General features: G+C 37.4%; 1 protein-coding gene across 1 annotated transcript in view; it reads right to left on the bottom strand.

Moving 5' to 3' along the window:
• The window catches only part of FAM3D (FAM3 metabolism regulating signaling molecule D), a 42,372-nt gene that overhangs the window by 11,937 nt on the left and 11,278 nt on the right, over positions 1-19,157 (bottom strand). Inside the window, exons 2-3 of the mRNA XM_072420860.1 lie at positions 8,505-8,575; positions 526-633 (exon numbers count right to left, since the gene is read on the bottom strand). Coding sequence (XP_072276961.1) covers positions 526-633; positions 8,505-8,517 — 121 coding nt within the window. The 5' untranslated portion in view covers positions 8,518-8,575. The remainder of the gene's footprint in view (positions 1-525; positions 634-8,504; positions 8,576-19,157) is intronic.

Below are 19,157 nucleotides of genomic sequence, written 5' to 3'. Positions count from 1 at the left end.
CCAGGTGGTTTCGTACATTCTGCCCCTGGATCCACATTCACTAGAAGAAACAAAGGGTCCACTACCTCTATATTACCTGTGTTATCACAAACTGTCTATTTAGCTCCCCATTCCTTATTTTAGAACTCCAAGTCTAATTATGCCTATGGAGATGAAAATGCAAGAAACGTTTTAAAAAAGTAAACTAGGGAGACATCACTCATAAATGTAGTGTGGTGTTTGCTCACAATGGGAAATAAAGAGCATATTGCAGATCAACAAGTATTTTTAATTGACAAACACTATATTAAGGTAAAATGCAATAACCTACAGCAGTCAATACAAAATCTCATTCAATATCTAAGCCAATAGAAGTTGAAACTTGACTTTTTTTTTGTTCCATCTTAAGAATCCAGCCACAACTGTCAAACTGGTCGAAGAATGAACATCTCTTCATGAACAGTTTTCTTTTATTCTCCCATAATCTTCTGGTGGTGGAAAAGGATTGATAAATAAGACCTGACACATTTAAAATTTGCAGCTTACCGAATATACTTTGTAAACTCTTTCCTTCCCATTTTGTGGCAAAAATTGTTTCTGCAAAATACCACGTTGACAGAAGCGTTAGCAGAATCACCACGACCCGTATAATACCTGTGTATAAAAAGAAACGTATCGGTTAAACACAGGCTGTGCGCTTGTGAAGTTACTTAACATCAGTGGATAGAGTAGGAGGGACCCAGCAGTTCAGAATGAACTTTACATAGCTGAGAACTGTGTTTTATGCCATCTTCCATCATTCTCCCTTTATCAACTCAGCATGGCTAATTTAACACAAATAATGTGGCTGTTACAGAGCAGAAAAAGCCAGGATGACAATTTTGACTATTTTACCATAGTGATGACTTACAGCATGAATACTAATATTATATCGCTTTCCAGGGGCAGCATATAAATTTTACACATCTTAAAGGGCAAATTTGTTCTTGTGAGCAAATCTGAAAAGAAGATGATAAGCTGCATGTTCAGAGAACCATATTGTTTTTTTTTTGCACAGTAGCTGTTTATATATATACATTTTTTATGTTTGTGAGTGATTAGCATCAAACCCTCTCCTGACATAGAAGTATACTTGACTGCAGATTTTTAAGAGCACTGTGCCCACTTTTATTCATGCGAAACATGAAAGTAATTATCCGTGTTTTCCCTCGTAGGAGATCAGTGTCATAACAGTCTTTCTCTGACTTCTGGACGGCTGCGGCCGACTCTCTCTTATACTCAACTAAGAACGTCATTAAACCCATAAGGCGACATAATTTATGTGGAATACATCAAACCATATACACAAATTGAAGAATAAATAACAGGTTCAATGTCCGTTAAACGAAAAGTGCTGTAGATTGAATGATAATTTTGTAATTCTCAATTGGAGTGTATTAAATAGTATTAATTGAAAGACGTCAACATACTTATCCAACTGTATGTACCAGGAACCCCTCAACCATATTCTACATCCAGCAATAATAATACCCTATATTCAAGATAAACCATTTCCATCCAATATTCCATCCATCAGCACCAAGTCTCGCAATCCCCTGAGGAAGCCCAGTAGGGCGAAACGTGTTGGATTTAGAGATAATGCTGACATTACGAGACATTTGTTTTTAAAACTATGATGCAACCCTAGCATAGTGAAACTGTGATGGATAGGTCTAGCGCAGTGGGACTTTGTTAAGTATAGGATTAGGATAGGATACATTTTTAACATATATGTTCTACTTATAACAGCCTGTCTTTTCTATCCTTCCCTTTACTATTATGTTTTTCTCTGACACTCTGTTCGGAGCAATTGGTCCAGCAGACCTGTGGGAGACCTCCTGGGTGCTCCAATCGTACATGCTTCCCAAAGCCTCCATTCTTACAGGCCTCAACCAGCCTTTCTTGCTGCCACCTGACTTCAGGCCCCTCTTCCCCCTAGTCACACACTGCCTTTTATTATTATCAGCCAAGTGCTTCCTGGTTACCCTGTTCCTGGCCTGGAAGAGGGATTCAGTGTCTGACCCCACATTCTTTCCAGGCTTGGATCTCTAATAAAAGCAGCAAATATGCAGCACCACTTGCAGTGTTATCCGGGCCCTTTATCCCCTTTTTCCAGATAAAAGCGAGGAAAACACCTTAAATCACCTTCAAATCCAGCTTTACACTTCTCACTATGCTACAAATTACATAAAAAAGTAGTTCTGTGCTCAAGCTGGCTTTATGAAAAAGCCAGAATTGGACCTGGTGGTAGAATTCACACTAAATTGCTAGATTCCAAGTCAGCAGCTAATGTGGGTGATTTTTAATGTGGCTTTATCGGGAAACATTTTGTTCAATTAATTATCACAGCTACATCATTCTGCAGACAGGAACAGCTTGTGCTCTTTTTTATCCAATGAGGATTTGGCTTTATAGACAGACACTCTTGCCTACCATTTTATAGCCACCTGTCCAATGACCCCTCACCACATCCCAAAAATACACTGTTAGGTGAGCTGCCCTGGAACAAATGTAGGCCCATTGGATCTGATTGTAGGGGACAGTTAGAGACATGACTATGGGTTCTGTAAAGGCTGCATAATATGTTGACTCTATATTATACATAATAATAAAGCAAAGAATCAAAAGTCAACAGGAAAAATATCTGTGCCAACAATGGCAGAGGCAGCCGGTTTGCATGCCACCTCCCTCCTCAATGGAGCCTTTGTAAATGCTGCTACTGAAGTGCTTTATCGCCTGTTTTACATGTAGACCAGCACATTTTCAAAGCCAGTTCTCAACGAGAACTTTCATACTCATAATGTTGTATCTTTTCCACATTCTAATAAAATCAATGCTTTAATTGTTTCTTTTGGAAAGATTTCTCTTACTTCCTGTACCAGTTAGCATACAGTAGGTTCGAAAATTTTCCCTGGCAAGGATACAGGCAGAATAAAAAACTTAAGGTTTTAAAGCTGAATGCCAGGCAAACTGATGAAAACATTGTAGATGGATGAATTGTAGAAGGTTTGCAAGGCCAAAGGATTTACATTTCTATCCATTCAGTCCAGAGATGTGCACAGCTCTTTTGCACAGCTGGAGGCCTGATTTTTCCCTGACACAGTCCCCTAATGTCACCCTGTGCCTGGACGGTGAAAGGAAAAGCAGCATTCTGCGTAGTTCATCTCTCACTCATCATATAAGAAAACTCCTTGCACTATAACATGCCTAGCTCCCTGTGCATACAAGGGCCTGCAATACACTAATACCAAGCCAAACACAGATGCTAGCACCTCTTTCAACAAATACATTTATTGTTTTTTTTTATTTAATCAGAGTTGCAATATTATGTAACTTATTTACCTACCCAGAATTCAGCTCCAAAAAATTAGGAACGAAGTGGGTTTCTAGCATAGGCAGAAGAACAAAATGCTTTCCCATACTAACAGGAAATTAAGGAGCAGTTTTTAGCAGGCAATTCTTAAAGAAACCATAGCCCTTCTACTTATCACCTTGCACTCCAAATTCCATCAGTAAGGCTACATACTTACATTAAAGAATTGTCTGGAATCGAACGATCATGAATGCCTTTTGGGTGAAAATTTAGTGTGTGTACAGCTAAGTACACATCTGCAATAATTATCGTTAAAAAAACGAATGACTAACGATTATGCACGATTATTTTGAACGATCGTATTGTGCACAATTCTGTACATGCTGTAACGATACGATTGTTTAAATATAATCCACCAACAATGTACACACGCTAGATACGATCGTTTGAACGATGCAAGAAATGACATGTAAAGGAGAAAGTGTACTGCAGAACAATCCACAATCATTGAACGATCGTACACACAACAGATCATGAACGATCGTCGCTCAATCAGATCCGCCGATCGTTTCCAGCGACATTCCTCGTTCATCGGCGTCGTTGTGCACTTTTTTTGTTAATGATTATCGGACGATTGGTCATTAGTCGTTCGTTTCCAACAATAATTATTGCAAGTGTGCACACAGCTTAAGTGTCATTTAGCCCAGGTGGATCAATAAATAATAAATTAGGAACAACTGCAAATATTTTCTATGAAGCAGGATGCAGAAGGTTGCTCAATCTCCTCCCTATCCCTCTATACTGTGTGTACAACATTCATTCTACTGTAACTGGAAATGATCAGGATCAAAGACTGTTTCTAGCGACATGATTTTGACATCTGTACATAGGTTTAGAGACTAATACCAAACTGAAACATGCTGCCGGATTTCTAAGTAAACCTTTTTCCTAGTGAACCTTGTCTGACAACTTAAGATTTACTTAAGCAGAATTCAATGTTTCCTTGCTGTGTACACTGATTGATGGAAGATAAGTGTGGTCAACATTGCTGCACAGCAAGGCTTAAATGGTTCCAATATGAATGAGATTTATATACCCGAGTGCCCAATGCTCACATCTCAGACAACAATCAGGCAGTGAAATAAAGTCACTGTAGGCATATGTAAAAGTTACTTGCCACGGCTTTCAAAATTTTGATAATATTGCTGGCAAATCTTTGCCACTCCTTGTTTCCTTTCTATTATGATTAAACATTCTGTTTGCAAGTTGAGCATTAAATAAATGCTATGTTACACAATCAGACAGGTTTTGTGGCTCAGCAAGGAAAGAAGAGAGATCTGCACATCTAAGGACAACCTCAAGCTGAAAGATAAAATAATCATGCATTTCGTAACTGATGACTAATATCAGAGCCTCCCTTCACCTAACATTGCACAACCATTAGATAGTAAAGAGTGATCTTAAGCTACGTACACACTTCCAATTATTATCGTTGGAAAACGAACGACGAACGATCCTGCACGATAGTAAGGAGTAAGGAGGCCAGATTCTTTAGAGATCCCTAGCGTAATGCAAGGCACAACGTTTCATCTAGTCTAATAATTGTCGGGGGGGGTCACATGATCTCTATCCCTATCTATACCCTGTATTGTGAGCTAATCAATTCCATTGAATGGCCACTACTATAGGTGTATCATTCTCAGAGTATTGGGACACAAGCAAGGCTCTAGAAACATTTTTAAATGTAAATGAAGCCAAGACACCTATTAACCCCCCTAGCGGTTCATTTCTTTCAGGTTTTATATGTCTAAAAGTGGTACATTGTTTTTCATGAAAATTTATTTTACAGTATAATATAATAGTATGATTATATTAAAGTTTGAAACGCAAAATCATGTCAAAATAATAAATTGAATAAATTTAAAAAATCTATATATTTAAAAAATGTTTTTAAAAAATACATATTATACTATTTTGTTATACTGTAAAATAAATGTTCTTGAAAACAATGTACTGCTTTTACACATATAAATCCAATGTATTGCATTCAATACAGTTATTTTGTATTGCATGCAATACAAATGGATTTTTAATTTCCCGCCCCACCGGCAACGTACACATGCACCGACGTCACGTCAAGAAAACAGAGATTGCGGCGATGGACGACGCGGGACGCCAGTGGATCAGGTAAGGCTGTATTTACTATTACCTCCCATAGGATTACCTACCCCAAGTGTGACACGGTTAGCAACTTTTTTCTACCCCGAGTCACACTCGGAGTTACCTCTAGGGAGGTTAAAGCAGAAATAAAGTTTACTCAACTGGTAATTAAATCTCTATAGTCACAAACTGTTCTCTTTCAGCACTTTTTCCACTTTTTTCATAGACAGCTCAGTGTACAGCCTTGGCATGATTCTGTGCGGGAATTACAGGATCCTAAAGCTGCGTACACACTTGCAATTTTTGTCGTTGGAAAGGATCTTTCACGATCCTTTCCAACGACAAGGGATACTATTTTGTTATACTGTAAAATAAATGTTCTTGAAAACAATGTACTGCTTTTACACATATAAATCCAATGTATTGCATTCAATAGTTATTTTGTATTGCATGCAATACAAATGGATTTCTAATTTCCCGCCCCACCGGCAACGTACACATGCACCAACGTCACCGGGAACTCCCCGGTGACTCATCGGATGCAGAAGCCGGCCGGAAGAAGAGAGAAGAAGACAGAGATTGCGGTGATGGACGACGCGGGATGCCAGTGGATCAGGTAAGGCTGTATTTACTATTACCTCCCATAGGATTACCTACCCCAAATGTGACATGGTTAGCAACTTTTTTCTACCCCGAGTCACACTCGGAGTTAGGGAGGTTAAAGCAGAAATAAAGTTTACTCAACTGGTAATTAAATCTCTATAGTCACAAACTGTTCTCTTTCAGCACTTTTTCCTGCACATTGAGCTTCTCATAGACAGCTCAGTGTACAGCCTTGGCATGATTCTGTGCGGGAATTACAGGATCCTAACTCAGACAATAAAGAAAACTCCAAACTGGGAAGAAGATCAGGCAAAGATGGCAGCTGCAGCAATGGAGCGATAGGGGCCATATTGATTGTTGCAACACTGAAGGGAGAGTTTTTGGCAGTAAGTCTGCTATAATGTGCAAAAATGTTAATAATAGTAAGTTATGCGTAAACGTGATGATGCAAAAAATGGGAAATGCAATCAATACAGATGATTGGTAAATTTTAACCAGTTCATATACAATAAACATCAGTGAGAAAGATTGGCTACTAAGTTTTATTCTTTCTTGTGAATACAGAGCAGACCAGGCACACTCGAGTGTGTCTGCATGCACATGAGTACAGTCTGCATGCAATGGGGTATGTACAGTCAGTATCCTGGGAGCGGCACAGCTTTTTGCTGAATACTAAGGGAAGGAAGCAGCGGGGAGTCTACTGCTGATCCCCACCCCAACTCTTCTCTGCTACAAAGAACAGAAGAGCGTTATCTGAGCAACACTTATTTGTTCTATTGTCACTACAAACTATCACTGGCAATAGTTTCCATTGACAAATATTAGGTGTATGTAGTTAGCTTAACGTAATACAGGCCAGATTTACTTTGACTTTGATGCCTATGCGCGGCCCCGCATTGGACTGTTTTATTGACACAGCAAATTGTAGTAGCGGTGCTATGTCTCTATTATAGGCTTGTTTCAGATTGAATGTTAAGCAAAACCTCTTTGTTTCCATATGAAAAGGGTTTATATCTAAGAAGGAAAAACTTACTCAATTTTTTCAATAAACTTCAAGTTTGGCTTACGACTTTGTCTAAATGTTTAATTTTGGCCCACTGTGTATTTGAGTTTGACACCCCTGCTCTAACGGATTGAAACAAACACAATGCCCCTGGTAGTCAGGCACCATGTGATCATTGCCTAGGCTCTATGTATTGCATGTATTGATGTGAGGTGGCAACACGGGCGGGCGGCCAGATGTAGTTCATTTTGGGAATTCTTTGGGTGGCCCAAAAAAAGGACCTTGAGTCCCTGACTTAAGATATCAGAATAAATACCTGTGTCCATAATGTTCTGGAGGAACATTTGGGCTGGGTGCCCCCTATTCATGCATAGCTCTCTAATGTCCCTGGGACTAAACATTTAATTTGGGATTAATTAAATATATCTTTTTACTGGAAAAGCCAATATATAGGCAAAGCAGTAGTGAGAAAAACATTTCACTTTACCAGTCATTTTCTGCATCCTTATTGTCCACATAACTAGAGGCATAGTAGGGAATGCCCTTTCGGCCCAGTGTGGCATTGTGACACACTGTTTTACATATATTCTTACTTTGTGGCTCTTGTCATTTGCTCACATGACATACCAAAGCCACAAATCCTTCCACACATCCTATATACTCAAAAAGGACCAAACCAAATTTAAACAGAGGCACTTATTTTTAGCTATAATTATATTACAAAATGTTTGACTCGAGTATAAACCTAGGGCACACAATTCAGTCATCCTTGCTAACGTTAAAAACAATAATCAGTTGAAATTCCAGAAAGTTAATGTATATAATTTTGTCCATGGTGTGTTAGTTAACATTTCTTTAGGAAGAGAAAAAAATAAAATAACATTGGCTCAGTCTATTTATATTTTTAACCTTTTTACAGGTTAAAGTATTTTGTAGTTTTGAGTTGGTAATGATGGATCACTTGTTTTTAAATGATCTTTTGCACATTACCAGCAGATGGCGATGTATCCTTTTGTAACGTGTGTAACATAGCCATGACATTTGACTCCAGTGGCAAGAGTTTGTTACACACTTTTCATGAAGATACAGCACCATCAACTGTCTTATCTAAGAATTAGCCGAGATTCTTTTTCTAATAACATTCTAAGGGAAAAAAATCTTTGGTTTTTTGATTATATAAGGGTAGATTCTTTTGAAAGACTTCCTTCTGCTAGGGACTTTTATGGGTCTAAACAGAGAGTAGACAGCTGTATAATGCACAGCATGGGTCACTTTCTGTGGGTTCTGGCTGAACAAAATGACAACTTTATTGGATGATAAATCTGTTCCCACATATCTATTCCTATGTATTTTCTTATTTAAATTTATTGCATATAAATGTATTTATTATTCAATAACAGATCTTACCAATCCACCTCATAGTATTCCAGCAGGTTTGCAAAGGCAGTGATGCAAAAGTCTGTATTTTACAGATTACTCTGCAAAGATAAAAAAAGAGGTTAGTTAAAAGAATCTCATTACTGTGAACATTCATTTTCTATTGTCTGATATTCATCCTTCTCTCTGACAGATAGAAAATATTCAAATGACTGCAGTTTGGTATTCAAAAAGTAGAGTTAAATTAAAAGTTTGCCCTTTGCTTTTAAAAGATTTGCCACACTATTATAACTTCTAGAACAGAATCATTTTACAAATACGTAACAGAAATGGACAAATTGACTCAGATTTTCATTTCTTCAGAACCAGAACCAACAGCAATGTGCCACACTCAGCTTCCCCTGTGATTCTTTAATGTAGGGGATTAGCCTCAAAGTGCCCCATAAACAAACCAGGAAGACTCTGGGTGACAGAAGAACTAAAAGTAAGCAACAACCTACTTTTACTGACATGCAAACAGGGAATGTCCTAATCATGTGTAATGCCTGCTACTAACATGTTTGTACTGCAAATTGTAATTGTGTTTTTTGCACATATGACTTTAGGACATCTATGTTTTGCCAGGTCTCTTTACTTGTATATGAAATTTAGAATTTTGCTTTAGATTTTAGCATGTTGTACCCTCATTGTTGAAGAGAAAACCAGCACAAAGTGCCAATCGTCATGCTACTAGGAGGCAAAAGCAGAGTGACGGAGTGATGAGCTTATCAGTCTGCTTCTACTCTTTTACTGTCCAGTAACAGCATATAGGTAGGGAGGAGATCTGTAACTGCATACCCAACTGCAGCAGAGAAACATTGTCTTCAATCCTCTGCTATGCTGTAGGGCAGATCTGTGAAAAATTCAGGATTGGATGATCAGATATACAAATCATTTAGCAGGTAAACAGCTCCCATCCATGCATTTCATCCGTGTATTTCACTGTATGTTTAGCATTAATTCAAAAGTCCTTATCCCTTATAAACTGGATTAATTTAATGAATCAGTATTCTCTATCTATATAACAGAAACTGTACAGCGGAAGCTATCTGTATGTATGAAAATGCCTGGCTGTCAAATGGACTTTCTTATTGCTCAAGTATGCAAATAAGAAAAATCTGACTATCTTACCTACATTCTTGATTTTCCTGATTGGCATACTTGTTTGCATTTTAGCAAATCAGGTAACATTTTAAAAAGTTTTAAAAGAAAGTAAGAATGACAGTCCGCATGGTTATTTCATGCTTGGATTACATTAGAAAAAAATGGGTGTCAGGGAGGTCATCAAGCTGATGTGCTGCTGGTATTAAAATTACTTCCTGACAATTAGAGATTTCAGTTCCCGCCTAGCCCCAGAGAAACAGAATGTCTTTTTTTTTGCTTTAAAGATGTTTTTGGAAACACAGGTTTTCAAGTCTGGGTTCACATTTGTGCAGCCACCATAGCACAGTTGCATAGATGTGCATTGTACTATACGCTGCTATGTGTTGAATTCAAATCAATGTGTTGCCCGTTGCATGTAATATGCATTTCTTTTTGATTATGTTCACACCTCAATGCATGGTACATGCAGTACAAAAAACTGCAATGCAATAAACAGAAGGTCAGCCAAAGGGATGTGTTGAGGTGTCATTCAAAATAAATTGCAATGCAGAACACTAACACATGTTGCAGCAAACTGTGGTGGGTGCAGGTGATCAGTTTAGGGGTATCAGTCTAAAAAAATTAGACCCATCACTGTAAATCAATTATCTTAATACAACCCTAGAAATGTACTGCCAAAACCCAGTCTAAATCATGGGTTTCCGTTTAGTTATTGAAGCATGTATCCATTACTGGGAAGTACAGACAATCTCTTTGCATAAATTTATAAAAATCAACCCCAGACAAAACTTTTTGGTTTTGAAAAGTGTGTAGGAGGGGGGGTGGGGTGGGGGGGTTGGAGCTCTCCTCAGGTTTTTAATGTACCTATTAGGGAGATTTCCCCTCACTTCCTGCTAGATTATCTCTCCAATAGACACATACAATACAAAAAACATTTGTAGCTTGGGTAAAGGTTAACATTTTTGACCATGTTTTTCACGTCCTTCTGTGGCCTATGTCCCAAAACTCTCCCCTATAGGGTCACAAGGATGGTCCTACCCTAAAATATGATACCTTAATGTCAGAGTCAGCCAATGCTAGCACAATATTGAAATATCTCCAACCTAATGTAATGGTTGCCTAATGTACTGCATTTGAAGCTACAGTTTTTTTTAAAAAAGGTTTAAATATTCTGAAAAAAATGTTAGTGCATTCTTGTCATTCAGTAAATACCAGTGTAATTTGCAACATCTTATTTTACTTTGATGGTAACTGGTTAAGTTAGTTATCTGTGGAGGTGCCTTGAAAACCAAAACTGTACTGTTCTGCATACTTACTGAATGATCAGGTGAAATATAACACAATGAGAAAATATGCCCAAATACATTCCAGTATTTATTCATCTTAGCATAAATATTACATCAGTTAATGAAGATAACAGTAGTATAATCTTGATGGAGAAATCACTTTAAAAGTTGCTCTGCAAGAAACACCTCCAGTAAATAGGAGTTTAAACCATGACTAATATTAAGACCAATTTCAACATACAACAAGCCAAACCCAAATTTCAAGACCTTACCCACAATGTTTCATTGGCACCCATGTACTAAAGGATTATAATATCTACATGTGCCCTAAATACAATTCTGGCTAACAGATACCTGACTAATGAAGTATGTAACTAAGGTGTACCCCAGTGTATTTATTACAATTAGGGAATATCATTATGTGACTATTTAAATTGCAAGAAGGGATAAGAGACTAGGTTTGACACATACAGATATGTACTGCTTTTAATGTACCATTATAATAATATGGTAGGTAATATAATGAGATCAGACATACTAAAAGAGTTTTAAAGTGACCCTCTGGCCAAGCTTTGGCTATTAAAATATTTCCATATATTTACAACATGCAGTAAATAGACTTTATTGCCAACCCTTACTGAAATTTGTAGCTAAAGGCACTGTGGAGCAATTCATGCCTAAATTTACCGGCAGAAGCATTTCACGTGCATTCAAGTTATCTTGAAATCTTATCTATAAAGCAGAGTTCTTTAAATATTAAAAGTTTGAAATAGTGCCAAAGGAATGCTGGTTGGAGGGGGGAGAGGGCTGTAAATTCTCTGCAGTGGCTTAAACTTTGTAGGTCTGTGAAGATTTGTTATAAAGCTCATTTACTGATTCCTAACAAGATAAAATTACTTGTCTAGCTTGTTCGTGAATTCAGTTTAATGCATGTTATGAAACAGATAGAAGCTGGTTGTTGACTAGTGGCAGTATGGACAGATACCAGGATAACAAGCAATACCAGTGATAAGAATGCCCTCATGAAATAAGAATCACGGACAAAGCCTAGTACTCATAGAAATGGATTCTTCCTCTATTATAAAAGAACAGCCAACAATTCAGAGCCATTCAGGCCCCTTCTTCAAGCTCTCTATTTCCTAATAACAGCCACTAGTTAGAACAGTGTTTCCCAACCATGTTGACATGGTGGAACCCTTGAAATACCTTTCGAGTCTTCTGGGAACCCCTGCCAATAATTACTATATTCACATCTCACAGTACATTAGTATGCTGGTCAGTGGGGAGAATGTCTCCTACATTGCTGGCCTTTGGGAAGAATATCACCCTTACAGATAGCCAAAACATTTTTTTTTATTGGTATCAATTAAACTGGCCTAAGAGGTACACAGGGAACCCCTACTAACTTCTGGGGGACCCTAGTTGAGAAACACTATATTAGAATGTATTGGATTATCCCCCTAACATTCACATCTGTTATCTGAACAGAAATGAAAAATAGCAAAATAAAAAATCCGAAAACTGAAATGTCACAACCCTGCAATGCAGCATCGGGTTCCTGGTGGAAACATTTGCATGCAATGCACATATTCGGCTACATTTACAATTAAACATGTACATTTTGCCCTGCAGCCTCATCTTCTCATTATTTGTACTTGTAAATCTGGCTTGTTTAAAACATGATTGGTAACAGATAACAACTTTTTTGTTCTCCATAATTTTATTATCTGATTACCACTTTTATAATGTCAGATTTATAAAACAATGATCAGATCTTGTATGGAGGCAATCAGTGCTTTGAGCAATGGACCATATTTACAACAATGTAATATCAGAAACTTCATTCACTTAAATAGAAAAACTTATCACCAGATTTGAAAGTGACATGCGAAAACTATTCTTTTACATTGCGGCATTCATCAATTGCAGCAAAAATGGCAGTTGTGTTTAAAAAGAAACCACTGCACTATATTTTGGTCTATGGCAGGGGTTGGCAACCTGTGGCTCGCGAGCCACATGCGGCTCTTTAGATGTGAAGCTGCGGCTCTTTAATTCAGTCTGTCGGAAGCTATTCTATCTCTCAGCCTCTCGAGTGTCACGGGGGAGGGGTGTGGTGAAAAGCCAGGCTGAGAGATAGAATAGCTTCGGACAGACTGAATTAAAGAGCCGCAGCTTCACAAAAAGCCAGGCTGAGAGATAGAATCGCTGCCTAAAGGTATCTATATTTCTACAATAAAATACAAAAGTGGGCAGTTTAGCAACAATACATGGAAAATCAAAATGTTTGTACCTGTTTCACCATTACAGAATTCTGAGGAAAATGAAATGTCATCTAATGTTATCCAAACTTTCTAAAACCATGCAAAGCCATCGCTCCCATTGAATTTGTTTACTCAATTGTTTGTTATTGAAGTACAAGTTAGTGTTGTAAGTAAATGTTTACTTGTTTTAATTTTTTACTTAAATAATAGGTAATTATCTAATAATGCCATATATATATTATCTAATTTGTTGTGAAAAACACTACTTATATATGAATAAATAGATATTTTTTCTTATGAATAGATTAGTTTTTTTTTAATCAAAAAACTTTATTTATGTGAGTACTATTTATTGTTGGCAAGAAAAAATTTTGCGGCTCTTTAAAAACTTTGAAATTTTGTAAATTGTCATTTTTGGCTCTTTCGACTCAAAAGGTTGCTGACCCCTGGTCTATGGTATTCACCAGATATCAAGTGGTGAATGCTTCTTCTACTTTGCTAGCAATAATGTTGATTGCCAGCTATAAAAACAGAACCCTATGTGTACAGCTAAAATAAGACACCCTGGTTGGACAAGCTGGATTACTGTTAATAGGCATACTGCATGCTAAAAGAGTTATTTTTTTTTAAGTATTTGTCAGCAGTTAGAATTATATGTTCATAATATATATAATATATAATACCCATACAATTTTGCAATTTTAATACAGCTGTATTTTGAGATATATTACAATTTAATAAAAATTAATATAAGGAGAATCCTACACTATAAACAAAATATTAGAGAGTTATCAATGCAGAAATTAAAAGTTTTATTAAAAATAATGACTTAAGTAAAGAAGATTGGGCACAAAAAACAAACTACTCTTCTTGTTAATAGGTTTGCTAGGCAAATACAGTCTTCCCAATTTCTATACAATTTCCTGGGAAGCAGGATAACGTCATATTGAACAAACAAAACGATACACAAGAATTTCTCAATCTTTTATTATGAAAAATTAACCCTTGAAATAATTTTCAGGTCTTAAAGGAACCGCTGCTATAGTTGCCTTTTGCATTGCTGGCCAGTGGAAAGAAGGTCACCCTCACAGGTAATCAAATAGATCATTGGTGTCAGTGGTAAATGACCCGGGAGGTTCAAATTGCTCAAGGAATCCCAAGCAATCTCTGGAGGAACCCTGGTTGGGAAATACTGAACCAGTAGATTTTTTACAAGCCATTTGCTATTAGTTGGCAAATATTTTGAATCGTGTACCAGATCTATTCCAAGTTTGCTGGATCTGCAGATTGCTGTACACACATTGCAATGTCAATTGATCAATGTTGTAGTGATGTACTGCTGAATGATTGCTGCCCAATTTTCCTGTTCTCGTTGATGCAAAACTGTCCTGCCACTGGCCATACTTTTTGTCCGACTCTTGTTAAGAATTGGTTGGTTGCAGGTTATAAAGTAGTGGTCAACTGTCCAGAAACTAATTTTTGATTAGTGAGAATCGTCGGAAAAGTGCAAAGAGAAGGTAAATTACAGGTAGAGTTTTGTAGGAGACTGTTGATGCTATAGCAGTGTTATATTGACAAGCAGCAGGATGATTTTATATAGCAAGCCCAGGCTAAAATTTATTACAGCATGGGCGGAGATTTTACTACAAGAAATAGAATTCTGTAGTGAATAAAGTGGTTTAAAAATGGCCAGCAGTGGAACAGTTTTAGGCAGTTCTAATAGGCTATTTGGTAGTTGCCTACCTTTTATTTACAGAGATGTAATGAATGTTAGTTATATAATTTTCTATTAAAAAGTTCTATTAAAGGCACTGTACATAAGCCTTTATGGGAAGGCTCTATTACATACAATAATAAATATGAATGCATATTACGACACCTGAAATGAAAGTTTATTTTTTAAGGTAAGCTTTGCAGCAAAAGAGTTAAGTAAGATCATAAAATAAAATAAACACAAAAACCCAGATAAAGAGCAAGACAAGGGTAAATAGCCAAAAGACATAGAAATCAGAATTAATTTACAGTTTCCGTACTGAGCCCTATCTATTCCAATGCAGTTTGTTATTGGTTCCAGTGCACTGTTCCAATGATGGCTGCCCCCCCTCCACCATTTAAAATGGTGGTCCTGTATTGACCCTTCCTAAAAACGTGAAAATATTAAGTGCTTTTTTAAATAAAGTGTAACCACATTCTATATATGTATGCAATAAAACTATTAATATGCATTGAATTATATTAATTAAATTAAAAGATACATTTACACAGAGAGTTCTGTGCGTTCTCCCATCTCGGCTGTTTAAACATTGACCAGATATACCACAATAACAGGTTTGGCTTACAAAGTGTTTTGGTTAGGTGTCATGTTGCCCACACCCTGACTTCTATTCTCTTTTGTAAGCGAGTTTTTCCAGAAACAACAGAAAACAAAAAGGGTCAAATTTTAGATACTATCTTAGGATTTACCACACTTGTACCTGATGAATCATTTGCAGTTATAGAGCACATCAAGCATTCCAAAAAGTATTGCCTTTCTCCTGAATTTTTGCTTCTTTTTGTTGTGTTAAATACCTCTGGGGGTTGGTATGATTTATCAGATTAACAAGCAAATTGTACAAGATTCACCTGCTAAGCTTTGCCGTTATGAATTGAGCTGATCCAAGGATTGTCCCTGCCCATATGTGTCATACATTAGCTAAAGGGTCTGATTGATTTTTACTTTTATTCACCGTAATGTAATCTGTGCTGAAAGTGTTTTATCCCTTTTTCTAAATAGGCTCTAAACAAAGTGGATGTGTTACCATACTGGATTACTATCATGTATGGGAACCAAACATTGGACCCGTGAATATGCCTTCTCTGAAAACTGTGTGTACTATTAAAATGTATAATGTAAGGGTAACTCTGCTCCATATATAAAACAACTGCATATATCGGACTTTAGAGGAACAGTTTTATCATTGACAATATCACCAATAAAGGATTTTATGTTGTGTTACTGGTTCAGGTTAAAAATGCAAACAGGTAAAAGAAAAGCCGAACAAAATTATGTCAACTGTTTTACCCCCAAGAAGCTTTGTATTCTACATAGCCAGCCATATATTCCATATTCATATACTGCCAGAAAACACAGAGATTCTACAGTCTTCAGGACCTTGCTAAAGACTACAGTACAAATGAGCAGCACATTACGGTCTAGTCCTGTAATTTGCAAACACAAGCATAGCAGTACATGGAGAAGGTCAACATTCTGCTCCAGTCTTCTGAGATTTGAAATTTAATTGACAAAATACACTAGAGCTGGACTGGTTTGCAGTAACACAAGTAAAAAAAAGACAGCCATGCTGGAAAGGAATGTAAAATATATAGCTTTTTTGAGTGATTCATATATGAAATATGTGGCAAAATCATTAGGATCATTTGTTAGCAGTTTGCCTTCCTCCTCTGCAATCCCAAGATCAAATTGCATTGGGGACACTTGACTGTGGCACGGCAGAGGACCGCATTCAGTATACCACCGCCACCCCTTCCCCCCCAAAAAAATATTGCACCAAAACAATATTGGTTAAATGACCTGTAGGCCTTAAATTTAAATAACTCCTTTAAATAACATTAAACTACAATAAATATAATAACAAATAATAATGCAAAACTATAAAACATAACATCAACAATACAAGCAAATCTTTTTCATAACATTCTATTAACCTTACTCTGCTACCCATCCAACACTTTGGTTACTCGAAGGTCCCCCTTAGGGGATCTGCACCACCGTGATATATACATTCTCCAGCCGCATCTTCACCCATCTCGGGAAAGATATCAACTAATACTTGTAGCCCCAATCCAAAGCCATTACAAACATAGATTTATACTACCACATTCAGGAGACTCCACACCAGAGATGGATCTCCCACCCACTGAAACCATTACAAAAGATGCAATTCCCTTGAGGACCTCACTGCCATCCCACAACCGAAATTCCCAAATCAGGAAAACTTTTTCTCTCAAAGTTACACTAAACAGTTATCCTCAACTTAAACCCTTTAACCCCACCTTACCACTTTCCATAACCAATCTCCCCATAACTTGACCCTAATCTTTGAACCCCTTTACTGCCCGCTCCCTCCCGATCATGCAGGCCTTGCACTATCCTGCTCTGTGATCCCTTACTCCTGGCCTGTCTGTATGAATGGATGGGCTTTATCCCAGACACATACAAGTAGCTAAAATTCTCATTAGGCTATATTAATGACAACAGTAGGGACATTAGTTTGTAAGGTCATGGCATGACTGTGTTTAATTTTCACTGAAATCTGATGCACTACATTTATGGTGCTGAAACACTGTCACCAAAAACACTCAAGGTGTCCTCCACAGCCAATGGCAACGTATTTGGATATATGGAGCAGTGGTGACATTTGTAAACGTGAACCTGCACGGTATGTAGCTTGCTGTAAGGCAGACATTAAACAGTTACAGAAAATTATCAGGGGGAGGAATGGGGCTCTGGTCATTTACTGACAAATAAGGGGATATTATGCAAAGAGAGCTGTAACATCTCTTCAATCAGACAGCGGAACAGATAATTGCCTATCAGCCCCATACATACATGAACGGCTAAGCAGTTAAAAGCTTTTCTCTATCAGGAGTGGATAGCCTATTCTAAATCCAGCGCTAATTACAGAATTCATTAAAGTGTCTGAGTACCATCTCACAGGCCACACCTTGCTAGGGCTAATGAAGGTGATGACAACCGAAATATAATTAAGCAGGAAAAAGGCTCCTCTTAAAACTTTGATTATATTGGGGATTAATTTCCTGTCTGCATGAAAAAAATAAGTTCACCACATTTCACAAATAACTTTTCCCTGTTAGTTCAATTAATTAAAATTCTAATTAACAGAGTAATCTCGGCGAGTTCACTTTTTTTTTAACATTTCCTGCCTGTGACATATTTGCTCAGCATCTTCTATTTTCTGTTATCTTTCTCTTTTTTCCACTTTTTAGATTTCTTTACAGTTTTGACGGTCACTCACATTTTCAAACGTTACCAATGGGTGATCTGTAAGCAAAGCAGCTGTGTTTGAAAGAAAATATTTTCTGGAATCAGCCTTATCGAAGCTGCCAATACATGCCAGTCATGTACAGTTTAGTATCCCAGCTCATAGAAGCCTCACAGACATTTCAGACCTGCAGGGTTCTGCCAGAGGGTCAACTGCAATCCCAACTATTTCCATTCCAATGAATGAATGGGAGCGGTTGGGATCCATTTTGTGCAAGTGTTTGCACGTAGTTGTGGTGGATTGGGGCCCAGTTCTAGAAAGGGACAAGTTACTTTTACTGTGTGGTTCCTTTTCCTCCTCCGGAGAAAGAACTGTACTGCCGCCACAACTGTGTGCGCCCAACCCCCTGAGTGCGGCTAACCACACGGTATTCCAAGTATAAAAAAGGGCCTTAGGAGGCATACACCAGGCTAGAATATATTATGATTATGTTATCACTTCCATGGCTTCTTTTTGATATACAATGGATAAAAAGTGTACATACCATTGTTAAAATGCCAGGTTTTTGTGATGTAAAAAAATATTTCCAAACCTTTCCCCCTTTTTGTTGTGACCTATGACCTGTACAATTCAATTGAATGATGTTCCTTTGGTGATGCAGAAGACAGAAGCCTGTTCTTACAAAGAATAACATGCAGGCCTGTGCAAAAAAATACATCAAGTCTTCCGAAAGCATGTAGGAAATGTGTTATGATTTGAAAAGACCAATATTCAACCTTTTAATCACATTTCCAAAATGTTTGTCACAAAAACTACACTTTTTATCACCAAAAGTACACAATCCTCATGGTGAAGCATGGTGGTGCCTGTATCATGCCTAGGGTTGTTTTTCTTCAGCTGGAACCGGGGCTTTAGACAAGGTGAAGTGATTTATGAACAGTTCCAAATACCAGTAACTTTGGCATCTGCTAGAAAGCTAAGGAAGAAGAG

Source organism: Pyxicephalus adspersus, chromosome 8, assembly GCF_032062135.1.
Source record: "Pyxicephalus adspersus chromosome 8, UCB_Pads_2.0, whole genome shotgun sequence".
In the NCBI taxonomy this organism is placed as follows: domain Eukaryota; kingdom Metazoa; phylum Chordata; class Amphibia; order Anura; family Pyxicephalidae; genus Pyxicephalus; species Pyxicephalus adspersus.
Note: the sequence above shows the minus strand (reverse complement) of the source record. Positions and strands in the feature narration are given on the sequence as shown.